This window comes from Epinephelus lanceolatus, chromosome 4 (assembly GCF_041903045.1).
Source record: "Epinephelus lanceolatus isolate andai-2023 chromosome 4, ASM4190304v1, whole genome shotgun sequence".
NCBI lineage: Eukaryota > Metazoa > Chordata > Actinopteri > Perciformes > Serranidae > Epinephelus > Epinephelus lanceolatus.
Genome location: NC_135737.1, coordinates 48,905,480 through 48,932,819, shown reverse-complemented (window position 1 = coordinate 48,932,819; position 27,340 = coordinate 48,905,480). Strand labels below are relative to the sequence as shown.

The 27,340-nt window shown below is 43.6% G+C and overlaps 1 protein-coding gene across 4 annotated transcripts; it reads left to right on the top strand.

Moving 5' to 3' along the window:
- Positions 1–506: 506 nt before the first annotated feature.
- Positions 507–27,238, top strand: wdr62 (WD repeat domain 62). 4 transcript variants are annotated; one of them, XM_078167426.1, is made up of 31 exons: positions 507–811; positions 2,970–3,061; positions 3,147–3,209; positions 3,323–3,380; positions 3,477–3,644; positions 3,763–3,900; positions 3,981–4,163; positions 6,397–6,557; positions 6,637–6,808; positions 7,040–7,171; positions 7,259–7,422; positions 7,575–7,666; positions 8,590–8,715; positions 10,683–10,753; positions 10,879–11,000; positions 11,079–11,154; positions 11,292–11,403; positions 13,583–13,646; positions 15,997–16,110; positions 16,185–16,372; positions 16,468–16,520; positions 16,613–16,831; positions 17,239–17,294; positions 17,349–17,384; positions 17,459–17,610; positions 18,802–18,915; positions 19,004–19,154; positions 23,536–23,614; positions 23,735–23,792; positions 25,943–26,043; positions 26,807–27,238. In XM_078167426.1, the coding sequence occupies exons 1-31, from the start codon at positions 722–724 to the stop codon at positions 26,945–26,947; spliced, it is 3,546 nt and encodes a 1,181-aa protein (XP_078023552.1). In that variant the 5' UTR covers positions 507–721; the 3' UTR covers positions 26,948–27,238. The 4 variants fall into 4 exon arrangements, with proteins under 4 accessions (XP_078023552.1, XP_033487404.2, XP_078023551.1 ...); XM_033631513.2 differs by having other exon boundaries at positions 16,185–16,294; positions 17,239–17,384; XM_078167425.1 differs by having other exon boundaries at positions 16,616–16,831; positions 17,239–17,384.
- Positions 27,239–27,340: the final 102 nt, after the last annotated feature.

Genomic DNA, 27,340 nt, shown 5'->3' with positions numbered 1-27,340 from the left:
ACTTAGTTACAGTCCATCATTGATTATTTATAATATTTTACATGAGACATTTGTCTGTTATTATTATTATAAATGAACCTTATATAGTTAATAAGATGAATATTAACTATGTAAGGTTTATTAATTTAAAGAAATGATATAATTGTTTATTATTATTATTATTACACAAATACCTTATTTGCCATAAATGATGTATTTTTTTTATATTTTTAAGAAATTAATATAAATTATTATGATTTTTTTAGTTACATTATTGATGTTATATTTTTTATTTTACTAATATCAATAATACAAATACCGTTTGAAACACTGGGTCACAAAGAGTCACTGATACGGAAACTGATTGGTTGGTTAGCGGACAGTGGGCGGGTTATTTTTTCTTCTCGTCTGCTCATTGGTTGTTTTGGGGCAGAGGGCGGGCCCTCGGCTGTCCATTGGTTGGTTGGTGAGTAGTAGGCGCGGCTGAGTTTGAACCAGAATCCCGCCGTATATAAGTCAGGTGTCAGGTTTCCTTTAGTTAGTTAACTTAGCATGAAGCTAAGCTAATCGTCCATCATCATCATCATCATCATCATCATCATCATCAACAACAACAGCGGCGGGGAGTTGTTGACCGCAGTGACGGGCTCCTTGTTCACTTCTGCGGGCTGTGATGCGCCCACACCGCGGTGTGTAGCCTCCATCTCTCTGGTGTTACGGTGAAAGTGAGGCGGGTGTCAGCATGGCGGAGGGAGCTGACGCCGCGAAGAGGAAGCCAGCAGCGGGGACGAAGAGCCGACAGAGCCAGCCGAAGAGGAGCTGCAGCAGCCGGGTAACGACAGTCTGAGCTAACCGTGAGCTAACAGTTAGCTTCACGGAGCCGTTAGCTAAAGTTTCGAGACAAGTTTAAAGACGAACTGAGACCAAAGTGTGAGAATATAAAAACTCAAAGAGTTAATAAAACTCAGCTTTGCAGATGTTTTCATTTTTAAATAAAAACCGTTATGACGTTAGTTTGTGAGCTAACTTTTTATAGCAACATGCTAACGGTACCGTTGGGACACTGAGGCAGGAGGCCACCGGTGTGTCACCGAAAACTGTTACCGAGCAATTTAATGACACGTTTAAAATCACATCTTCAGTAAAAAATATATAGACACAATAAATGTTTCTGCTCTTTTCTCATCAGTGTGAAGGATCCACACTGATGAGAAAAGCTCGTAGATACACTAAGTTACATCACTTTGTGTTTATTAAATACACGATTATTTAATAAACACTTAAAAATCCTTTTTGTTGATTAATGAAAATATTACAATGCTCACTCACACTTTGTGAATCAGACATACTTCAGTGATAGTTTGATGATGTAAAGAGTACTAAATCATATGTATGGAAAAAATAAAGTACCCAGAATCTCCCAAAGGCGCTCCGTACCTGTGGTGCTCAAACTTGTGTCCAACACTCACCTGTATTTATATCTGTGCACAATAACGTGTCATCAGTCTCAGAAAAACATGAGACAATAAAGATAAGACAAAATCAGACAGGTAGCTTCATGACTTTGTCTCCTGACAGTTTGTCTTTGTCTCTCAGAGGGAGCTCGTCGTCTTGGTGTTTTGCTTCGTACAGTAACTGAAAGCACCGTCCTGCTCACGGCTTTCTGCTTTTAAACGAATCATCCCTCACACTAGACACAATCTCATCTACCTGAGTTTGCCTCTTTATTAGGAAATGTGTGCACAACATACTGATAAAGTAAATTCACTCATAACTTTGTACAGGCCCAGTCTAATATGGTAATAATAGTAATGTGCAGTTATCACAAAATCCCACAGCACACTGTTTGAGAACCACTGATCTATTGGACTGAGATCTGGTGACTGGAGGCCGTTGGAGTAGAGTGAACTCATCGTCATGTTTGTAGTGTGTCGTATATTCTAACTCTATACATGTTTTTATATTTCTATCGTACACACGACACTGTTGTGGCCAAAGGCACATTAAACACGTTTCATATTTTTTATATTTAACACACTACTGTTAACATTGTGGCACATTACACAAACTGCTCGTTAACACAAATATCTAATCAGCCAATCAGGTGTCAGCAGCTCATTAACATTTAGTCATGTAGACATGGTGAAGACGAGCTGCTGAAGTTCAAACGGAGCATCAGAATGATGAAGAAAGGTGATTTAAGTGACTTTGAACGTGGCATGGTTGTTGGTGCCAGACGGGCTGGTCTGAGGATTTACTGGGATTTTCAGCACAACCATCTCTAGGGTTTACAGAGGATGGTCCCAAAAAGAGCAAATATCCAGTGAGCCAAAATGCCTTGTTGATGCCAGAGGTCAGAGGAGAATGGCCAGACTGGTTCAAGATGATAGAAAGGCAACAGGAAGTCAAATAAGCACTGGTTCCAACCAAGGTGTGCAGAAGAGCATCTCTGAAGCAACAACACCTTGTCCAACCTTGAAGCAGATGGGCTACAGCAGCAGAAGACCACACCAGGTGCCACTCCTGTCAGCTAACAACAGGAAACTGAGGCTACAATTCACCAAAACTGGACAATAGAAGATTGGAAAAACCACATTCAGATGGAAGCATGGATCCATCCTGCCTTGTATCAACGCTTCAGGCTGCTGCTGCTGGTGGTGTAATGGTGTGGGGGAGATTTTCTTAGTACCAACTGAGCATGGTTTAAACACCACAGCCTACCTGAGTATTGTTGCTGAGCGTGTCCATCCCTTTATGACCACAGTGTACCCATCTTCTGATGGCTACTTCCAGCAGGATAACGCACCATGTCACAAAGCTCACATCATCTCAAACATGACAATGAGTTCACCGTACTCCAAACAGAAGACTGGACTCTGAACATCGATGTTTGATGATGTCACCTGTTTGTTGTTGACAGATCTGTCTGATAAATGAACCGTGTCACTTCAGCGTCTGTTACAGTGTCAGGTCTGTGTCTGATGTTTCAGGTGGGTCTGGAGAAGGTTCTGGGGATCAGCACAGCCAGCAGCAGCGGCCTGACCTCTGACCCCAGGTCTGGGCTCATCGCATATCCTGCAGGGTAAGCCCCGCCCCCTCTGACTCACCTGGACGGAACATAAAGAACATAACGGTGCTATGACCTGAATGGACTGTTTGTGTCTCAGGTGTGTCATCGTCCTGCTTCACCCGAAGACCAACAAACAGAGACACATCGTCAACACGTCCAGGTGAGTCTGTCAGTAAGGAGACACTGCAGAGGACAGTAAGGAGACACAGTAGACGTACTGGTGTTACTGGGACATGCAGACTGGTCCTCAAACGGTGTCTGTCTGTCTTCCAGGAAGCCCTTCAGCGCTCTGTCCTTCTCTCATGACGGGAAACACCTGGTCACTGGCGAGGTAAGAGACACCTGTGTCTGTTGTGTCTGTGTGGACACCAGGTGATGGACAGGTGAAGGACAGGTGTGTGTGTGTGTGTGTGTGTGTGTGTTTCAGAGTGGTCACATGCCCTGTGTGCGGGTGTGGGAGGTGGACGGGGGTCAGGTGGCCGAGGTTCAGTCTCATAAATACGGCGTTTCCTGCGTGGCGTTCTCTGCCAACAGCAGCTACATCGTCTCCGTGGGATACCAACACGACATGACCGTCAGTGTGTGGGACTGGAGGGTGAGGACGCACAGATTTAAAGTGCCTGAACTTGTCCACGTGTCCTCTGGGTAAATAACTAAAACGTCCTGATGGCGTTTTGTCCGTCTTGTCTCTGTGTCTCCGTGTCTTTGAGCAGAAAGGTTCCATCATCGCGTTCAACAAAGTGTCCAGCAGAGTCTTGGCTGTCTCCCTCTCTCAGGACAACAGCTACTTTGTCACCGCAGGAAACAGACATGTCAAATTCTGGTACCTGGACGCCTCCAAAGAACGACGGGTACCACCCTGACCTCCTATCAGCCAATCACAGCTCAGTTTACTGTCGTCTGAGTTTAATCATTTTCTCCCTGTGTCCAGGTGAACAGCACGGTGCCACTGATTGGACGGTCAGCATTATTAGGCGACTTTAAAGACAACTTGTTCAGCGGGGTGGCGTGTGGGCGTGGCCCCATGGCATCTAACACCTACTGCATCACCAGCTCAGGTGTGCTGTGTCGGTTCAACAGCCGCCGGGAGCTGGAGGCCTGGGTCGACCTCAAGGTGGGTGAGGAACGTATACCTGCACCATGTGAAATACACCTGTACCAAACACACACTTGTACCAAACACACACTTGTACCAAACACACACTTGTACCAAATGTACTCCTTTATCAAACACACATCTGTACCATTTAAAATACAACTGTACCAAACATTACCAGTTTAAAATGCACCTGCACGATCAAAAATAGACCTGCACGTAAAATACACCTGCACGATCAAAAATAGACCTGCACGTAAAATACACCTGCACGATCAAAAATAGACCTGTACGTAAAAAAAATGCGTCTGTACGATTTAAAATGCACCTGTACGATTTAAAAGACACCTGCACGATAAAAAGGCACCTGCATGATAAAAAGGGCACCTGCACAATCAAAAATAGACCTGTACGTAAAAAAAATGCGTCTGTACGATTTAAAATGCACCTGTACGATTTAAAAGACACCTGCACGATAAAAAGGCACCTGCATGATAAAAAGGGCACCTGCACAATCAAAAATAGACCTGTACGTAAAAAAATGCACCTGTATGATTTAAAAGGCACCTGTATGATTTAAAAGGCACCTGCACGATTAAAATGCACCTGTACGATTTTGAAATAGACCTGCACGTAAAATACACCTGCACAATCAAAAATAGACCTGTACGTAAAAAAATGCGCCTGTACGATTTAAAATGCACCTGTACGATCAAAAATAGACCTGCACGGTATATAAATGCACCTGTATGATTTAAAAGGCACCTGCACGATAAAAATGCACCGCTATAATCGAAAATAGATTTGCACTTTTGAAAATACACCTGTATGATTTAAAAATATACCTGTATTTAAATTGTATTGGTACAATTTTTAAGTACTCATGTAAGAAAACAAAAACACTTGCACAGTTAAAGATCACCAGTCCGATATAAATCACATGTAAGGTTAAAGATGCACCTGTATGATTAAAATACACAGGCAATAAATGAAACATCTGTGACATGTGAAATACACGTATGATTTAAAACACAACTGTGTGACTGAAATTCAGGTGTAGGGTTAAAAAACACACCAAAAACTGTAAGTTAAGGTAAATACACACAATGTACAGTGAATACAGGATTTTAATTTTTCCTGTTGCTTTTCAAAATAAGAACTCAGTGTTATTTCATAATAATAATAATAATAATAATAATAATAATAATAAAAAAATGTTTTATTTGTAACGCACTTTACATAAAACCAAATCTCAAAGCTACAGAGGGCAGTGTAGATGCTATGCTAAAAATTTAAAACAGACAACATGATAAAATACATCAAAAGGCTTTACTAAGTCTTAAGTTGTGTTTAAAAGCGTCCACAGTGTGCGGTGCTCTCAGGTGGTCAGGGAGAGCATTCCACAGTCTGGGAGCAGCCGAGCAGAAGGCCTGGTCTATGGTGTGGAGTCTGGTCCTGGGGAAGGTTGAGGAGGTTGGCAGTGCGGCAGGTGCGTGAGGAAGTCTGAGGAGTGAGGAGTTCTTTAAGGTAGAGTGGAGCATGTCCATGAATGCACTGATGTGTGAGGAGGGAGACCTTGTATTGAATTCTGAGTTCAATGGGCAGCCAGTGGAGTGAGTTGAGGATGGGTGTGATATGGTCATGCTTGTGTGCCTTCATCAGGATCCTAGCAGCGCTGCTCTGGACGTATTGAAGCCTCTGGATGCTTTTACTAGGGATCCCAATGAGGAGTGCATTACAGTGGTCCGGCCTGGAGGAGACAAAGGCATGGACGAGCTTTTCAGCATCTGCCAGGTTGAGTGATGGATGGAGTTTTGCAATGATCCTGAGGTGGTAAAAGGAAGTCTTGCACAGGTGTTTGATTTGGATTTCGAATGTAAGGTGGGGGTCCATTTTAATGCCGAGGTTGGTGACTGAAGTAGACGCGGATGTTCTCAGTGGAGAAAGAGATGCTGGGGAGGTGGATGATCTGACCTGGTGTAGGGTGCCATCAAGGATGGCTTCGGTCTTGGAGCTGTTAAGTTGTAAGAAATTTAGCTTCATCCACGCCTTCATCTCCTCGAGGCAGGAAGTGAGTGAGGCAGATGGCAGGAGTGCAGAAGGGGTGGGATCTGTCCGGAGGTAGGGTTGTGTGTCGTCAGCATAACAATGGAATGATATGCCATGCCTGCTGGTAACATGGCCAATATATGTTGATATGTTGATCTAAAACTAACACACCAAATGTTGTTGTTGTTGTTGTTGCTGTCAGACGTCCTCGGCGAGCTGTCTGGCGGTCAGTGAGGACTTGATGTTCTGTGGTTGTGCTGACGGAGCCGTCAGAGTGTTCAGTCCGTCTAAGATGTTGTACATCACCACGCTGTACTGCCCGCACCGCCTGGGCGTCGACCTCACCCAGAGTGTACAGCACAGGTACAGTCCTGCAAACACACTGCGTACAGAACACCTGCTGAGTAATCTGATTACTTACTGTGTCTGTTTCCACCTGCAGTCCAGGTGCTCAGTACCCCAACACGCTGGCTCTGACCTTTGACCCCATCGCCAGACACCTGACCTGTGTGTACAATGACCACAGTTTGTACGTGTGGGACGTCGGAGACGTGAGGAACGCCGGGAAGCTGTACTCTGCTCTGTACCACAGCAGCTGTGTGTGGAGCGTTGAAGTAAATCCATACTACAAATACTGCAAATACCACCAGGAATACTTCTTGTACTGCCAGATATATTTTTGATACTACATATTGGTTTATATACTGGAGTATATATATAGTAGTGTATATAAAGTGGTGCGTGTGTGTGTCTGTCTGTCTGTCTGTGTGTGTGTGTGTGTGTGTGTGTGTGTGTGTGTGTGTGTTCATGTTCGTGTGTGTGTGTGTGTGTTGTGTTGTGTTCAGGTGTATCCCGAGCTGTCAGATGTCTCTCAGGCCTGTCTGCCTCCATCCTCCTTCCTCACCTGTTCATCTGATAACACCATCAGGATGTGGAACACTGACCCCCCCACCGCACACAGGAACCTCTACAGCAATGTAACACCAGCATGAGTACACAAGAGTACAAGTACGCCAGTAGAGAACAAACAGTGTGTTTTAATGAGTCGTGTGTGTGTGTTTCAGGACCTGTTGAGGATTCTGTATGTGGAGGAGGACGCACAGGCCGAGGGGGAGAGGGGGGAGAGGGGGAAGGCAGCAGGGGCTGATGGGAAGTCAGGGATCAGAGTGCTGGGTGTCAGTCCTGATGGACAACACCTGGCAGCTGGAGACCGCTGTGGAAACGTGCGGTAAGAGACACATGGCGCTAGATGACACTGAAACACAACACAGCTCCTCACAAAGTGTCTCACTTGTGTCTCTGTCGCGCCGTCTGTCTGTTTGTCATTTGTCCGTCCCTTTGTCCGTCCGTCCCTCTATCTGTCCATCCCTCTGTGTTAAGGATCTTTGGTTTGGAGTTTCTGGATGAGCTGGTGAAGATTGAGGCTCATGACTCTGAGGTGTTGTGTCTTGAGTTCTCCCCGGCATCCACAGGTGAGACATCAGGTCAGAGGTCATCAGCTGGACGCGTCTTTTGTTTTTCCAAGCCACTGTAGATGAAGCCATGTCCATTTCTGTGTGATGAAAGCAGGCTGTTAGACGTACGGGCTCGGTTGTTGGCTCCCTGCTGACTGCTTACCAGTGTTGTTTAAAGAGATCACTGCTAACTAGCTAGCGCACGCATGGATTTAGCACGTGGCCCCTTTGATTCAGTCCAAGCAGAAAGTTAGGTGATCTGGCGAGGAGTCGGAGTCGATCCAAACACTGAAGGTTCATCTTCGCCAAATTTGACAGAAGCTTTGAAAATACTGGCTTGGATAGATAAAGAACAGATTTTCAACCAGCTGTGTGTGTCATCATAGGGTCGGCAGGCAAAAGTCAGATGGACCTCCAGTGCAAGCTTTTTAATAATGACATAAATACTCTGAATACCACCAGGAACACCATTATATAAATACTGCCAGGAACACTTAACTCATTGTATAAATACTGCAAATACCTCTCATTCTACCTTAAATACTTCTTCTGATACTACCAGAAATACTTTGAATATCAACAGAAATTCTTCTAATACTAGCAGAAATACATCCAGTATTGCCGGAAATACTATTAATACTGCTGAATAAGGGAAGGCAGGTGGCATTTCTGTGCGCTTTGACACTGTGATGACATAGAGCTGGTTGAAAATCATCAGCTTTCAATATCTGGCAGTTTTGGTGTTGCACAAGTGGGCATGGTTTCATCTAAAGTGGGCTGGAACAACAACAGACGGTACCTGGACTGAACTCTGACCTTTGACCACAGCCTGTAAATCAGGAGTTGTAAGCAGGCTCAGTCGACTCTTAATGATGTCCTGCTCAGTTTCAGGTTTATACGAGTCAATGAAATATTTGTTTACCTGGTTTGTGTTCTTTCAGGTGTGAAGCTGTTGGCATCAGCCAGCAAGGATCGACTAATCCACGTCTTCAACCTGGAGAAGAATTACAGTCTGGAACAGACTCTGAACGACCACTCAGCCTCCATCACTGCTGTCAAGTTCACTGGTAAACACACCAGAGCTGTTTGTTCATAACTGGTTTTATTATGATACGATACCTTCAATAAGTCTGAGATCAATATGTGACGATGTCATCTGTGCATTTGTCACCATCTGTCACAGAAGTAGCTGACACTCCTTTGTTTTTTACTTCATAAAGAAACAATACATGAATAATTGTAGTTGGTGATCAGCAGTAAATTGAATTAAATAAATTAGAAGCTGATATCAAACATTCTTATTATTTCTACACACAGGTTTAAAAGATTCTATTAAAAATGCCTCTGCACCGGCGATAGCCGTGGCTCGAGTTATTTGGGTTGTCAGTCCGTCTGTCTGTTCATCCCCTTTCTTTAAATTTGATACAAATGTCCTCTTGGACTGAAGAATAAACTGATAATAATTTTGTGGTTGAAGGTCAAAGATAAAGGTCATTGTGACCTGGTTCATCACATTGTCATTAATGTGATCAATCAATTTTATTTATAAAGCCCAATATCACAAATCACAATTTGCCTCACAGGGCTTTACAGCATACGACATCCCTCTGTCCTTAAGACCCTCACAGCGGATAAGAAAAAACTCCCCAAAAACCCTTTAACGGGGAAAAAACGGTAGAAACCTCAGGAAGAGCAACTGAGGAGGGATCCCTCTTCCAGGACGGACAGACGTGCAATAGATGTAGTACAGAACAGATCAGCATAATAAATTAACAGTAATCCATATGACACAATGAGACAGAGACAGAGAGAGAGATGTAGGTAATGACAGTAGCTGACAACAACATTAATGAAAGTAATAATATTATAATTCTGGCTGTTGTGGTACAATATGTTGAAAGTATGTATTAATATCTGATAGTGTAGTGATAGAACTTGACCATTAGAGCTTTATAAGTTAACAGTAGGATTTTAAATTCAATTCTGGATTTTACAGGGAGCCAGTGCAGAGAAGCTAAAACAGGAGAAATATGATCTCGTTTCTTAGTTCCTGTTAGTACACGTGCTGCTGCATTCTGAATTAGCTGGAGAGTTTTTAAGGACTTACTAGAGCTACCTGATAATAGAGAGTTACAGTAATCCAGCCTTGAGGTAACAAAAGCGTGGACCAATTTTTCTGCATCTTTTCGGGTCAGGATAGGCCTAATTTTCACAATATTACGCAGATGAAAAAATGCAGTCCGTGAGGTTTGTTTTAAATGAGAATTAAAAGACAAATCTTGATCAAATATTACTCCGAGGTTTCTTACGGTAGTGCTAGAGGCCAGAGCAATGCCATCTAGAGAAACTATGTCATCAGATAAAGAGTCTCTGAGTTGTTTGGGGCCAAGAACAATAACTTCAGTTTTGTCTGAATTTAACATCAGGAAATTGGTGCTCATCCAGGTTTTTATGTCTTTAAGGCAGTTATGGAGTTTAGTTAATTGATTACTTTCTTCTGGCTTCATAGATAAATACAACTGAGTATCATCTGCATAACAATGGAAATTTATAGAGAAGAAGTTCCTGGGAGAATTTCCTCAAATTTGGCACAAACCTTCACTTGGACTCGAGGATGAACTGATAACAAATTGGTGGTCAGAGGTCACTGTGACCTTGTGTCCATCTCATTCTTTAAACGTGATATCTCAAGAAGACCCTGAGGGAACTTCGTTAAATTTGGCACAAACATCCACTTGGATTAACAGTAAACTTATTAGAAGTCTTATTTTATGAGTCTTAAATAAAGGTTTGAAAAGAGATGAAGAGGAATTTGGGGGTCAAAGGGCACTGTGACCTCACAAAACATATTTTCGGCCGTAATTCAAGAATTCATACACTGATTACGACAATCTCACACACAAGTCTAACAGCATAAATATAATTCTGGTTTTAAATTTGAAACTCAAATTACTGGTTGGATAACAGACATAGCTCATTTTGACAGGGTCTCACCGTCACTTCCTGTAAAGTCTTACCTGTGTGTGTGTTCCAGGTGAGAGTCCAGAGGTCCGAATGGTGAGCTGTGGAGCCGACAAAAGCATCTACTTCCAGACAGCTGAGCAGGTCTGAACACGCTAATATGTACAGTCATATGGACGACGTTCTGTCGGGGCGTCTCGGGTTGTTTCATTCATTCAGCTACAAACTGCTGATGGTAAAACTCCTCTGTGTTATGATGTCACGTCCAGACGGCGGAGGGTCTGGAGTTCTCCAGGAGTCACCACGTGGTGGAGAAGACGATGCTGTACGACATGGACCTGGACTCATCAAGGACGCACGTCGCCATCGCCTGTCAGGACCGAAATGTCAGGTAAGACATCAGTAAGAAAACAAGACGGAGTAACATCGTGTAACAATGGGCTGAGGACTAAAGCAGATTTGTTTTCAGGGTTTACAGCGTGGAAATGGGGAAACTGAAGAAGTGTTTGAAAGGCTCGTCCATTGACAAAGGAGCTCTGCTAAAGGTCAGGACACGTATTGATTATTGATGTTTATCAACCAGCCTATCAGATGAGTTCTGGTCTCATGTCGCAGAGTTATAACATATGACCCTCTGCCGATGTGTCTTCACTCTGTCATGTGATTGGCCGATGCTCTGCAGCTTCAGATGGATCCGTCGGGGTCGTTCTTCGCCACGAGCTGCTCTGATAAAAGCATCACCATCTTTGACTACGAGTCAGGAGAGTGTGTCTCCACACTGTCTGGACACTCTGGTGAGTAAATCCAACAACATGTTTGTTTTTAAAGCAACAGACACTGTGTGATGTCCACGGCTGGAGGACGTGTGTTTTCACGTTGTCCGTTTGTCCTTCCATCTCATTCTTGTCAACACGATATCTCAAGAAGGCCCTGAGGGAGTTTCCTCAAATTTGGCGCAAGTGTCCTGTCAGAGTCAAGAACAAACTGATTATAATTTGGTGGTCAGAGGTCAAGGTCATTGTGACCTTGTGTTGGTCTCAGTTGTGTGAATGCAATATTTTAGGACGGACTTGAGGAAACTTCCTCAAATTTTGCACAAATGTCCCCTTGGATTCAAGGATTGACTGATTAGAATTTGGTGGTCAGCGGTCACTGTGACCATGTACGCATCTCATTGTTTGAAAGTGATATCTCAAAAAGACCTAATAGAAAATTCCTTAAATTTGGCATATTGGTGGTCAAAGGTCACCATCTTTGTGACCTGGTTCATCTCATTCTCGTTAATGCAATATCTCAAAAAGGTCCCGAGGGAATTTCCTCAAATTTGGCACCAATGTCCGATTGGACTCTATGATAATCTGATCAGATTTTTGGGTCAAAGGTCAAGAATGGTGTCAAGATGGCGCCACGGTAGGCTTCTTCTGTGTTTTGGTGCGCATGGTTTTCCTTTGTTTATAAACCCTGTTTTTTGCGCCAGTTCCCGATTCTCTTTCACCAGAGAAGAGCTTATGAACATCAGGGGAACAACTCCAGCGTTTTTCCCCCCACTTTTCTCGAGCCTTCAGTGGATTTATTGGGCTTTTTGGCCAAAGGTGCCCTCACCTTTGCTCATGCAGTGAAACGCCGGAGGAGGGGGAAACGTGCCGGTGTGCTTGTGTGTCTCTGCCATCGCAGACGCCACACACCGCTGCCAGATATATTTCTTTCCAACGTGCGTTCGCTTGCTAACAAACTGGATGAACTTCAGCTACTGATGGTGAAAAACAGAGACCTCTCTACATCTGCAGTTTTGTGCTTCACGGAGACATGGCTGTGTGGATCAATACCGGACTCTGCGCTGCAGCTGGCAGGCTTCCAACTCTTAAGAGCGGATTGTAACACGGAACTCTCCGGCAAAACTAAAGGTGGAGGTATCTGTTTTTACACTAACAGTGGCTGGTGTAATGACGTGACAGTGATCCAGCAGCACTGCTTTCCTGATCTGGAATATTTTTTCATCCACTGCAAACCTTTTCACTCCCCCCGTGAGTTTGCTCCATTCATTCTGGTCGGTGTTTACATCCCATCGCAGGCCATTGTGCAGGAGGCACAGCGCACGCTCGCTGACCAGATACTGTGTGTGGAGCGGATTTACCCAGACTCCTTAGTTATTGTCCTTGGCGACTTTAACAAAGGTAACCTCACACATGAACTCCCCAAATACAAACAGTTTATAAAACGTCTGACCAGCGAGAAGAATATCCTGGATCACTGTTACACAACTGTTAACAAAGCCTATCACGCCGTCCCCCACGCTGCACTGGGCCACTCTGACCACGCCACCGTCCACCTGATTCCCTCATACAGGCAGAAGTTAAAGCTCTGTAAACCTGTTGTGAGGTCATCTAAGAAGTGGAGCAGTGATGCTGTGGAGGCTCTTCAGGCGTGTTTGGACACCACTGACTGGGATGTTTTCAGGACCTCCACCAGTTGTCTGGATGAGTACACAGAGGCTGTGACATCATACATCAGCTTCTGTGAGGACCGCTGAATACCATCACACACCACGGTGAGGTATAACAATGACAAACCCTGGTTTAGTCCTAAACTCAGACAGCTGAGGTGGCTGACGGAAGAGGCGTTCAGGAGTCGGGACAAGGAGATGTTTAAAGAGTCAAAGCACAGGTTTAGTGTATTATGCAATATCTCAAGAAGGTCATAGAAGATGTCCTTGAAGGAGTTTCCTCAAACGTGGCACAGACGTCCACTTAGAGTCAAGAACAAACTGATTTTAATTTGGAAGTTAAAAGTCAAGGTCACTGTGACCTTGCGGTCGTCTCATGTCTGTGAACACAATATTTCAGTCCCTCAAATTTGGCACAAACATCCACTAGGACTCAACGATAAACTGATAAGGATTTGGTCAAAGATTCTCTCAGGTCCTTCTCTTTCCTCTTCAGATGTTGATTCACCTTTGTTTGTTTGTGTCCTCAGAGATCGTCACCTGTATGAGGTTCACTCAGGACTGCAGACACCTCATCACCGTGTCCGGAGACAGGTAAACTGTACAGGTGTCAGAATCGCAGCTCATCTTCAGCTCAGTCCATGTTTTACTGCCGCAGAGATAAAGATGGTGTTGTCATCAAACTGTGCAGCACAAAGTGTCACATGACCACAGGAAACAGGAAAAATACTGTGATCGTCACTGTTCCTGAAGAGGTAGAAAACCTACAACTCCCAGAATGCACTGTGTGACACCGAACCAATAAACACACCCACTGCTGGGTGATGTAATGCGTGTGTGGCTGTTTTAATGCCTCTGCAGCAGCGATTGCCGAGGACCGACATATTTTCAGGTCATCTGTCAGTTCATCCTATTTTCCCAAATGTGATATTTTAAGGACACCTCAAAAACACCTTTGAGGAAATTTCTTCATATTTAGCACAAATGTCCACTTGGAGTCAAGAATGAACCAGTTAAATTGTGGTGGTCAAAGCTCAAGGTCGCTGTGACCTTGCATCCATCTCATGCTCGTCAACTCAATATCTCAAGAACAGCTTGAAGGAATTTCTTCAAATTTGGTACAAATGTCCACCTGAAAGAATAAACTGATAAGAAATTGATGGTTGAAGGTCGAAGTAAGTAGTTTTTATGCCTCAGACAATATGTTTTTGGGTTGTCCATACTTAAGTACATGTACGTATGTATGTACATCCGTCCTATTCTTGTGAACACAATATCTCAACTAGGGATGCACCGAAATGAAAATTTGTGGCCGAAGCTGAATAATATTAAACGCTTGGCCGAATACCGAATATCATTGTTTAGTTTTTCATTAGTTTTTGCAGATGAATCCTCCAGATTAGTGTTGTCACGGTACCAAAATTGGGACCCACTGTGCGATACCAGTGAAAGTATCATGGTTCTGAGTAGTATCAGGATACCACAGCAAAAATGAGGCAGATGTGCCTTTTGTCATTTATAAAAAGATAAATCACTTTTCTATAATACATCAATGATATTTCAATGGAATAAATTACTTATTGACTTATTCATACTTCAGAAACAGCATCAATAAGTGATTAACATAGGGGGGATCAAAATAAAATAAATAAATAAAATAAGAATCAACCAGCCACCCTCCTCCCCTGACAAGTAAAGAACAGTCCCTTCATAAGTAAAGAACAGTCCCTAAAGTGTGGTGAGGTTTGTGGGCCGTGAACGGCTCGTTTCTCCTCTGACACGTCACATACCTGTGTTCGGCTGGCTCGGCTGTTCAGGTACTTCTGGGCAGTCATGACACCAAGAAGAGGATATTATTGGAGCCGACTTCTCCGTCGCCTGGTAAGCCGATGGCTGCCGTATTTGACAGGAATGCATTCCTGTCTGTGTCTGTGACCCCCGTTCAACCCACAATCGGTGGGATTCGCCTTTTGTTTCTGCTGCTGGTTGAAATCTGTAGGCTGCTCGCACAGCGTGCTGAATGATTTAAGCCTATTTTGCTCGCTCAAAACTATTTTAGTCGCAAATGCGAGTGCTTGACGGACGGATCGCCACACTGCCGACATTTTAATCCGCCCGTCATGACACGCCGTTTGATTGTGTTATCAAAACGCCACTATTATTCGGCCTTGCTTTTCACTTATTCCACCGAATACCGAATGTGTGTTTTTTTTGCAATATTCGGCCGAATATATTCAGTTACCGAATATTCAGTGCATCCCTAATCTCAAGAACACCTTGAGGGAATTTCTTCTAATTTAGCCCAAACGTTCACCTGGACTTGACAATGAACTGACTAGATTTTTCTTGACAAAGATCAAAGTCAGTATGACCTTGCATCTGTCTACCGATGCGATATCTCGAGAACGCTTATAGGGAATTTCTTTAAAGTTTGGCACAAATATCTCCTTGGACTTTGATTCAGCGATAAATTGACAAAGATTTTGGTAGTCAAAGGTCAACGTCACTGTGACCTTGCGCCCGTCTTAGTCTTATTAATGAGATTTCTTGAACACCTGATGGATTTTTTTATTTCTTTCAAATTTGGCACAAATGGCACTTGGAATCAGGGATGAACTGATTTGATTTTGGTTGTCAAGGGTCAAAGCTCAAGGTTGCTGTGACCTTGTGTCCATCTCATTGGAGGGAACAATTGAGGGAATTTCTTCAGATTGACGAATAAAGTGATTAGAAATTTCAAAGGTCAAAGGTCAGTGTGACATTACAAAACATGTTTTTGTCCTCAACGGAAGAATTTATACTCTAATTCTGACAAACGTGACAAATGTCTAACAGGATAAAATAATAGAGGTCAAAAGGTCAAAAGTCAGCTTGACTGTGACATTATGTCTCTAATTAATATTATAATAATTGTAGTTAATGGTGTGCGTGTGCCTGTGTGTAGTTGTGTTTTTGTGTGGAGGTTGGACTCTCAGATGACCAGCACCATGAGGAAGAGGAGGGGCCTCAGACTGACCACCGCACCTGAAACCTGCAGCCTCAGACCGCACAACATCAGGTGAGTGCGAGGAGGGGGAGGAGGAGCTGGAGGAGGAGGAGCTGGAGGAGGAGCTGATGTGTCTGTTGTTTCAGGAGGGAGACCTTCATCACTGGACCCTCGTCTCAGCTGCCTGAGGAGGAGGAGGAGGAGGAAGAGGAGGAGGGGGCCCAGGGGAGTCCAGACAGACTGGACTCTGCTCTATGTGAGGAGGAGGAGGAGGAGGAGGAGGAAGAGGAGGAGGGGGCCCAGGGGAGTCCAGACAGACTGGACTCTGCTCTATGTGAGGAGGAGGAGGAGGTCTGGGGTCAGATTACATGTCTGTGATGTTCTTGTGGTTGAGTCCTGTTGTTGTTGTTGTTGTTGTTGTTGTTTCAGATGCTCCGCCTCTTCAGAGCAACGGGAAACTTCCCATGTGGTTCAGAAAGCTGGTCAGTTCCATCTGATCGTTCCTGATCAGTATTCAGATAATCAATCAGCCTACACATTGATTTTAATGTAGTGTGTGTGTGTGTGTGTTCAGCAGGGTCAGGGCGGAGCCTCTTCTGCCATCCAATCAGGAACTGAGCCTCGCCAGGTGCGGAGTCGGTGGGCGGAGCACCCAAGCCCCCTGATCATCTGCTCCAACTTCTCCCCAAGTCCCACCAAGAGTCAGGAGGAAGAGGAGGAGGAGGAGGAGCAGAGGGAGGAGGAGGACTTCCACCCTCAGAGGCTGGAGAATCTGCTGGGAGAGGAGGAGCAGGTACAAAGCTAGTGGGCGGAGCAGCCGAACCCTCTGACCATCTGCTCCTAGAGTCCTACTAAGAGTCAGGAGGAGGAGAAGGAGGAGGAGGAAGATGAGGAGGAGCACAGAGAGGAGGAAGATGAGGAGGAGGAGGAGGAGGAGGAGGAGGAGGAGGAAGAAGTGATGTTTGGGATTATAAAGAGATTGAACAAATTAGAGGAAGCTGCTTCCGGAAAGTTCAGCTCAGTTATTTTGAGGACGGTCGCTGCCTGGAAAATTATTCCAGTTTTCCAGGCTGTGGTTATGTTCTTGCTGACTCTTGCAGTCGGCCTCCAGTGGTCATTAGAGGAAGTGCAATTTTCGGCAGGTTGCTGATTAGCTGTGAACAGACACCTGACGTCTCTCTGACTGTGTGTGATGTTCAGGTGCTGCAGAATCCAGGTGAGAACAGGAGCAGCTACATCATCTACCCCAGCACCACTGACACCAACAGCACCACTGACACCAACAGCACCACTGACACCAACAGCACCACCGACACCAACAGCACCACCGACACCTCGGCTGACAGGTGAGCGTCACACTCAGGAAGCTCAAACAAACAAACAAACAAACATCTTCGTCATGGACTCTGTGTGTTTTCAGGGAGTTTGATGTGGAGCTCGTGGCCGAGCGCTCTCTGACCCAGCTGGAGGTCAAAGGTCAGAGGGTGGAGCCTGTGTGGAGCACTCAGCTGGGTCCAGACTCTGCCTGCTCTGAAGACTCAGCAGGAAGTCTGGAGCAGCAGCACGACACCGGTGAGAGCCGTAGCGTGAAACTGGACGTACGCTATTTTCACGCTTCTATGACGGCAACAGCTGAGGATGGAGGAGATAGGTTTCTGGTTGTCCATCTGTCCGTCCGTCTGATTCTCATGAAAGTGATATCTCAAGAACGCCTTTAGGGAATTTCTTCAAACTTGGCACAAACGTCCACAAAGTGATTAGATTTTGGTGGTCAGAGGTCACTGTGACCTTGTGTCTGTCTCTTTTTCATGATTGTGATATCTCAATAACGTCTTGAGGGAATGTCCTCAAATCTGACACAGACATTCACTTGGTATCACCGATGAATTGATAAGATTGTAGTAGTTAAACGTCAAGGTAACTGTGACCTTGCAGATGTCTCATTCTCGTGAACTTGATATTTCAAGAACACCTTGAGGGGAATTTTTTCTAATGTGGCACAAACGTCCACCTGGAATCACAGATGAACTGATTCAATTTTGGTGGTCAAATGTCAATGCTCACTGTGACCTAGCATCTGTCTTATTCTCGTGAACTTGATTTTTCAAGACCATCTTGAGGGAATTTTTGGCACAAATGTCCACTTGGACTCAAGAATGAACTCATTAGATTTTCGTGATTAAAAGTCAAGGTAACTGTGACCTTGGTTCTGTCAATTTGATTCCCTCAAAAACACCTTGAAGGAATTTCTTCAAATTTGGCACAAATGTCCACTTGAATCACTGATGACCTCATTAGAGTTTGGTGGTCAAAGGTCAACGCTCACTGTGACCTTGTGTCCATCTCTTTTTCATGAACACAATATTGAAAAGACACTTTGAGTAATTTTTTTTTTTCAAATTTGGCACAAACACTCACCCGGAATAACGGATGAGCTGATAAGATTTTGGTTGTCAATGTTTGTGACATTGCGTCTCATCCTAGTGAACTTCGCATTTTAGGAGTGTCTTTATGAGATTTCCTAAAATTTGGTGCAAACATCCACTTTGACCAGCAAAAACAATTTATCATGGAGTCCAAGGTCACTGTGACCTCACAAAACATGTTTTTGACTATACCTAACATCATTACTCTGGGACACAGGGGTCAGATGGTGAACTGGTGACACTAATCTTTGGTGCCAACCTTGACGCCATGCTGAGTTCGGTTTTGGTGATGTCACTCTTGTGAAATCAGACTTGTGATGCTGGTCTTTCCTGTCAGACACAGACTCTCTGAGTCAGGCCAGCTCTGTGGGCAGTTTGGGTCTGGAGGACGACGAGGACAGAAACTCTGTGAAGAACCACTTTGACACTCTGGCGTCCAGTCTGACTGACGGTACCAAACACTCTCCATCATCATCATCATCATCATCATCAGTGTTCCGGTGCTGTCTCCTCACACTGTGGCGTTTGTGACCTTTCAGAGAAGTTCGAGGCCGACCTGAGGACGCTGCAGCCGTCAGAGGACAAACACTACCTTAACCCTCGACTCAGCATCTCCACCCGCTTCCTGTCTCGCTTCCAGGACAGAATCAGGCCAGTCTACCCACAATCCTCAGGGACTCTGACAGACAGGTATGACACAACTGTTTTTCTCGAGAGGCCCTGCCCACACACATGCGTACAGGTGCACGATCACATTCCAACACTCCCAGTATCTGTCACTTCATTCTCCACTCAAACAACTCCTCCAATAAATCCTGAGGAACCGCCAAAAAACTCGCCTTCATACATCAACAACTGCAGACTGTGTCTTACCTTTGTTGTTTATGTGGTTGCGAAAAGCCGCCTGAAATTATTCATCCAAAGCGACCGCCTCTTCGAGTCTGATCCATCGGTAAACGCTGTCTCTGAGGTGCAGCGGGACACCTCTATAAATGTGTTCCTCACACTTCACCATCCAGAGGCTGCGTTAGCCACTGCACGCCAAGCTAACACTAAAAATCAACCAATATTGGACACACTGAGCTCGGCACAACTACCATCAGAAAATAACATAGTCAGTCACCTACTTCCTGTGCAAAGATCTGCGTCCATACAGTGCTGTCGAAAACCAAGGCTTTTGTTACATGCTAAAAACACGTGAACCCAGGTATGTGACTCCGCCCCCACGTTTATTCACCGACACAGCCGTACCCAATCTCTACAGAGTATTGTAATATCGTATGGTGATAATATCGTACTGTGACCCAGGTATCATGATATCGAATTTAGGGCTGTAGTCTGCTGGTTGACTAGTCGATTATTTGGTCGCTATGCTCTCTTCCAACCAAATTCTCATTGGTCAAATAATCGCCGTGTTTCTTTCATAAGGAGAAAAGTGCTACATCAACAGCTTTCCAGGATTAATCCATTATTTCCTGCGGCGGGGGGACAGGCTAAGTTACCTGTGAAAATGGGGGTGTTTTCAAAACACCCACATTGTTGACAGAAAGTTGGACTCGCCCACTCAGCTCGCTCAGCATTGCGGTGACGCAGACCTCCTGTCTGTTTCTGTAAGCTGAAACCATTTCCCTCAGTGGAAACAAAGCTTGTATTTACTTGTATTTCACAGATAAGAAACAATAAATTGTGAAGACAATAAAGCCTCCACTAAAATAGCATTTTAAGTCTTGTGTGTGATTTATCCTGGCTTCATATGAGCAGAGGAAATCTCCGCTAGCTGCTAGGCTAATGTATACAATGTAAAATTCCATAAGCTGGCGCTAACAACGTTAGCATGTTGTATTTGCTTGGAAAACGTGTTTAGTATCAGACAGTTGTTTTGTCAGTGAACCTTGTGAGTTGTAATGGAGCCAAATTATGTGCCGTTACCTTTGTTACATGTTGCTGTTGTCCCTGGTTTAATATGAGAAGATATCACAGCGGTGCCTGGACAGCGTGACGTGTGTGGTTGTGCTGCTGCCGTGGTCCTGCCAGATGCCTCCTGCTGCTGCTGTCATCATTAGTCATTAGTAGGGGTGTAACGATTCATTTTTACAACGATTCAATTCATATCATTTTCCATGGTTCCGATTCGATTCAAGAATGATATTTGGCTCATCTAGAACGATACGGTTCGATTCGATTCAACGGCTAGAAATCGATTCAGTAACTTTTTTTGTTTTGCCAAAAACTGAACCAGTGTGACTGTGAAATACATACCTGAATACTGTGGACAGTGCAGGGGAGTTTTTTCTTGAAAGAGAATCAGGGATTAATTAATTTTGGATGTAAATAAGTAAACACAACGATTAATGGCAAAAACATTCACCTTATATTAAATACTATAATTATCACAAGTTCAGAACCTGCTGATCAAAAGACAAAAAAAAGGAGTACAATAATACACAAAAATAAAGTGCAACCTATTAGGTTGAATGGACAGTAGGTTTCCCTGCTACTTATGTCATTTTACTCAGTACAAAAGGAGTACAATAATATACAAAAATAAAGTGCAACCTTACCTATCAGGTTGAATGGACAGTAGTTTTCCCTGCTTCTTCTCTGTCATTTTACTCAGTCAGTACACATTCAACAGACAGCCACCGACTTGTCCAGAACACCTCCTTTTTTGCAGAAACCAAAGTGTTTCCACACACTCGACTTCAAATTCGGCTTGAAAATCTCCAGCTCGTCCGCCTCCTCTTTGCTGTTAGCCATGCTTCGTTTTGTTTTGAGTCGGCACTACCGGCACATGCCGATGACGTCACACTCAGGGAGAGTGAAGCGAATCGAGCAACTTTACGAGTAGAAGTGATAAAAATACATGTATATAATGTTGTCGTGCTTAAATACAACGCACAAATGCTTAGTAATCGATATAATCGATTTTTGACCTTGTAAATCGATTTCACAGCGATATCGTCATCAGTGAGGGACAACTTGCCAAGGCTCTATCGATGCAGTTAGATTGTAGGAAAATAAATCGATGCATCGATGTAATCGATGAATCTTTACACCCCTAGTCATTAGTCATACTTCTACTGTTATTATACACATATGACTATTGTCACACATGTATACTGTCAGATATTAATACATACTTTCAACATATTGTACCACAGTAGCCAGAACTATAACTATAATATTACTTTCAATAATATTGTTGTAAGCTACTGTCATTACCGTCTGTCCTGCATCTCTCTCTCTCTCTCTCTCTCTCTGTCTCTCTGTCTCTCTCTCTCTCTCTCATTGTGACATACGGATTACTGTTAATTTATCATGCTGATCTGTTCTGTACGACATCTATTGCACGTCTGTCCGTCCTGGAAGAGGGATCCCTCCTCAGTTGCTCTTCCTGAGGTTTCTACCGTTTTTTTTCCCCGTTAAAGGGTTTTTTTGGGGAGTTTTTCCTGATCAGCTGTGAGGGTCATAAGGACAGAGGGATGTTGTATGCTGTAAAGCCCTGTGAGGCAAATTGTGATTTGTGATATTGGGCTTTATAAATAAAATTGATTGATTGATTGAAAAGATCGCTAGACGCTAGGCTAATGTATACAATGTAAAATGCCATAGACTTGTGCTATTAATGTTAGCATGTTGTATTTGTGGGGAAAATGTGTCCAGATAAAGACAAGTGTTTGTCTGTGAATGCTGCGACTTATAGTGAAGCTGATTTGTGTTTGACACTGTCTCTTTTAAGCCATGTTTAATGTGTGTTTACTGTGTGTTTAATGTGTGTTTAATGTGTGTTTACTGTGTGTTTACTGTGTGTGTAATGTGTGTTTAATGTGTGTTTACTGTGTTTGTAATGTGTGTTTAATGTGTGTTTAATGTGTGTTTACTGTGTGTTTAACGTGTGTTTAACGTGTGTTTAATGTGTGTTTAATGTGTGTTTAATGAATGTTTAATGTGTGTTTACTGTGTGTTTAATGTATGTTTAATGTGTGTTTAATGTGTGTTTAATGAGTGTTTGAGTGTTTACTGTGTGTTTAATGAGTGTTTACTGTGTTTAATGTGTGTTTAATGTGTGTTTACTGTGTTTAATGTATGTTTAATGTGTGTTTACTGTGTTTAATGTGTTTAACGTGTTTAACATGTGTTTAATGAGTGTTTAATGAGTGTTTACTGTGTGTTTAATGTGTGTTTACTGTGTGTTTAACGTGTGTTTAATGTGTGTTTACTGTGTGTTTAACGTGTGTTTACTGTGTGTTTAACGTGTGTTTAATGTGTGTTTACTGTGTGTTTAATGAGTGTTTACTGTGTGTTTACTGTGTGTTTAATGAGTGTTTAATGTGTGTGTGTGTGTGTTTACTGTGTTTAATGTGTGTGTGTGTGTGTGTGTGTGTGTTTTGAATCAACTATATAAATAAAGTTTGATTTGAACTAAACTTTACAGCTCTTAACACAGTCCTCCACCGCCGACTAGTGTTGTGGAGGTGTAACTGCAGAGTGACACAGACACACCACCACACAAGTAAAAATAACATGCAGATTTTTTTTCCCCACAACTAATCGATTAGTTGAAGATTATGTGCGACTTTAGTCGACCAAGATTTTTTTTGGTTGACTACAGCCCTAATCAAATTGTGACCAGAGTATCATGATAATAATGTATCGTGAAAAAATCACATTGCGACCCAAGCATCTCCCCCCCCCCCCCCCCCCCCCCCAAGACATTTTTGGAGCATTTCAGCCTTTAATGGACAGGACAGACTATCGAATTGTGACCTAAGTATCACAAAGGAACATTCCCTCAAAAAGTAAAAACATTTTGTCAGGCGGAGATAAAATCTTTCATATATTCTGTTTTATTCTTAATGTATCTGACACAGCGCTGAAGCTTCCACCTCCTCAGTGTCACCTTTTATCTGAGACCAGATTGTCCACACAGACCTCGTTGCTGCAGATAAATACTCCTTTAATTTTTTGGACATAATTTCGGAGCAGAGACCTGAATCAGAAGCCTGGTGAAGACGAGGTTTGAACTGTTGGTCGTCACAGTGATAACACTCTGTTCCTGCTTCAATTTCAGGGCGTGGCCCAGCCAGGCTCCGCCTCCTGTGTTAATCCCAGCGAGCATCTCAGAGGAGAGTAACGTCAGCAGCACGTCGGTACAAACACACCTGACTCTGAACGCATCACCTGACAGCCTGACACGTTATACACAACAACATGGTGACTGTTAGTGAAGTGTGGTGACGGAAAGTCGCTGACTAAACGTTTGTTTCCAGGTGAGCTCTGAGTTGAGTTGTGATGTCGCCTCGTCCCAGGATGAAAACAGCAGTGGTGGTGAGTCATGTTTCAGATTTATCACACACGAGGTTACATTTAGCCAACACACACACACACGGTTACATTTAGCCAACACACACACACACGGTTACATTTAGCCAACACACACACACGAGGTTACATTTAGCCAACACACACACACACGGTTACATTTAGCCAACACACACACACACGGTTACATTTAGCCAACACACACACACGTGGTTACGTTTAGCCAACACACACACATGGTTACATTTAGCCAACACACACACACACACGGTTACATTTAGCCAACACACACACACGTGGTTACGTTTAGCCAACACACACACATGGTTACATTTAGCCAACACACACACACACACGGTTACATTTAGCCAACACACACACACACGGTTACATTTAGCCAACACACACACACACGTGGTTACGTTTAGCCAACACACACACACACACGGTTACGTTTAGCCAACACACACACACACGGTTACATTTAGCCAACACACACACACGTGGTTACGTTTAGCCAACACACACACACACACGGTTACGTTTAGCCAACACACACACACACACGGTTACGTTTAGCCAACACACACACGTGGTTACGTTTAGCCAACACACACACATGGTTACATTTAGCCAACACACACACACATGGTTACATTTAGCCAACACACACACACACGGTTACATTTAGCCAACACACACACACACACGGTTACATTTAGCCAACACACACACACACGGTTACATTTAGCCAACACACACACACACGGTTACATTTAGCCAACACACACACGTGGTTACGTTTAGCCAACACACACACACGTGGTTACGTTTAGCCCACACACACACACACGTGGTTACGTTTAGCCCACACACACACACACGTGGTTACGTTTAGCCCACACACACACACGTGCTTACGTTTAGCCCACACACACACACGTGGTTACGTTTAGCCAACACACACACACGTGGTTACGTTTAGCCAACACACACACATGGTTACATTTAGCCAACACACACACACACGGTTACATTTAGCCAACACACACACACATGGTTACGTTTAGCCCACACACACACATGGTTACATTTAGCCAACACACACACACACGGTTACATTTAGCCAACACACACACACACGGTTACATTTAGCCAACACACACACACACACGGTTACATTTAGCCAACACACACACACACGGTTACATTTAGCCAACACACACACACACGGTTACATTTAGCCAACACACACACGTGGTTACGTTTAGCCAACACACACACACACGGTTACATTTAGCCAACACACACACACACGGTTACATTTAGCCAACACACACACACACACGGTTACATTTAGCCAACACACACACACACGGTTACATTTAGCCAACACACACACACACGGTTACATTTAGCCAACACACACACGTGGTTACGTTTAGCCAACACACACACACGTGGTTACGTTTAGCCCACACACACACACACGTGGTTACGTTTAGCCCACACACACACACGTGGTTACGTTTAGCCCACACACACACACGTGCTTACGTTTAGCCCACACACACACACGTGGTTACGTTTAGCCAACACACACACACGTGGTTACGTTTAGCCAACACACACACATGGTTACATTTAGCCAACACACACACACACGGTTACATTTAGCCAACACACACACACATGGTTACGTTTAGCCCACACACACACATGGTTACGTTTAGCCCACACACACACATGGTTACGTTTAGCCAACACACACACGTGGTTACGTTTAGCCAATACACACACGTGGTTACGTTTAGCCAACACACACACGTGCTTACTTTTAGCCGACACACACACGTGGTTACGTTTAGCCAACACACACACATGGTTACGTTTAGCCAACACATACACGTGGTTACGTTTAGCCAACACACACACGTGCTTACTTTTAGCCGACACACACACGTGGTTACGTTTAGCCAACACACACACGTGGTTACGTTTAGCCAACACATACACGTGGTTACGTTTAGCCAACACACACACACACACACACGTGGTTACATTTAGCCAACACACACAGATCCGTCCTGCAGCGCCACCCTCAGGTGTTCAGACTCTAACAGGAGATAAATGATCAGGATGTTTTGTTGTTGCAGGTTCAGGTGATGGGAAAGAGACGCTCAGTCTGCAGCAGTGTCAGCAGGTCGCTAACGAGCTGAGAGAGGCGGCGAGACGAGCCGTAGACCTCTACCAACAGGTGAACTTCCTGTCTGTCTGAACGAGGGTCTGCTGTTGATCTCGGGTGGTGTTTCAGAGCGGCCTCAGAGTTTGAATCCTGACTTGAATTGTGATATTTCAAAGATTTTGTAAATTTCAAGATATTTATCGCTTCGAAGGCTTTTCAAGTAAAAAAAACCTCAGTATTTACGAAAACAAAATGTTTCCAGGAAAATTTTTAACAAGGTAAAAAAAATTAAGTTACACTAAGTAACACTGATGAAGAAAAGTTGGTGTTGAGAGACGATTAAAAGAAAGTTTGAATGTTTTGAGATAAATTTGTAAATTCTAGAAACCTGTGATGTTATAAAAAAAAAAAGAGCGAATGTTTTGAGGAAAAAAAAGTGAAATGTTTTGGGATTTTTTATTTTTGATATTTTGAGGGAAAAGTTTTAGAATTTCAAGATGAGATGTCGTAGGAATAATTTCCTAAATTTCCTAGAATTTTTTTAACAGTTTGATGAAAAATTTTGAAAGATTTTGAGAGTTTGTTTAAAAAAAAGTGTGCGGGGAAATTCAAGCGTCAACAGAATAATTAAAACCGATGCATCGACAAGTGACTTTCAAAAACGTAAACGATAAACTTAAATGAAAGGTCCTGAATAAGAGATAAACCAACACAAATAATAATGCTTTTTTTTTTAAAATTACGTTTGATTCAAATTAAATAATTAAATAGGACGTAAACGCAGTTGTAATTTCAGCTTTTTAAATCTAAATATGATTCTGTGTCCCTCCCGCAGCTCAGCGTGTCGGCCGGTGCTTCGGAGCAGCATCTTCAGATGTCGTCCATCCTGCAGGGAGCGTTTGATGTTGTTCACTCTGAGCTGCAGGCGGTGCTGCCGGGAGGAGACGGGTGGGGCAGCAGCGCCCCCTCTGGTTGACTGGAGGACGAGGTGTCTGCTGAGGGAATACCCTGATCTGCCGGTCCAGTTTACCCAAAACAAACTGAACCGGATCTGAACCAGGATCAGTCACTCCGCTGCTGTCGGTACGGAGGCTGAAAGGGGACAAATTTCACTTCACCATCAGCCCCAGTGACTTTATCAACATCAGTATTAAATTTAATGCACCTTATGTTTGTTTATGTGGCAGCAAAATGTGTTTTTGACCACGATCACTGTTTGTACATAAAGTGTAATTTTATGTTTCTATATAATAAATGTTTGTGTTTTACAGAGCTTAATATTTTTTATTTCTATTTATTTTTTCAGCTGAAAATAGAACAGAGTGATTTAATTCCACTCAAAAACAACCTAAATTTAACACTGTCAAGA

Coding starts and splice junctions, on each gene's coding strand:
- wdr62 (XM_078167424.1), top strand. CDS start 722: ATGGCGGAGGGAGCTGACGCCGCGAAGAGGAAGCCAGCAGCGGGGACG. Junction 4,164..6,396: donor AGGCCTGGGTCGACCTCAAG/GTGGGTGAGGAA, acceptor TGTTGCTGTCAG/ACGTCCTCGGCGAGCTGTCT. Junction 8,716..10,682: donor CACTGCTGTCAAGTTCACTG/GTAAACACACCA, acceptor TGTGTGTTCCAG/GTGAGAGTCCAGAGGTCCGA.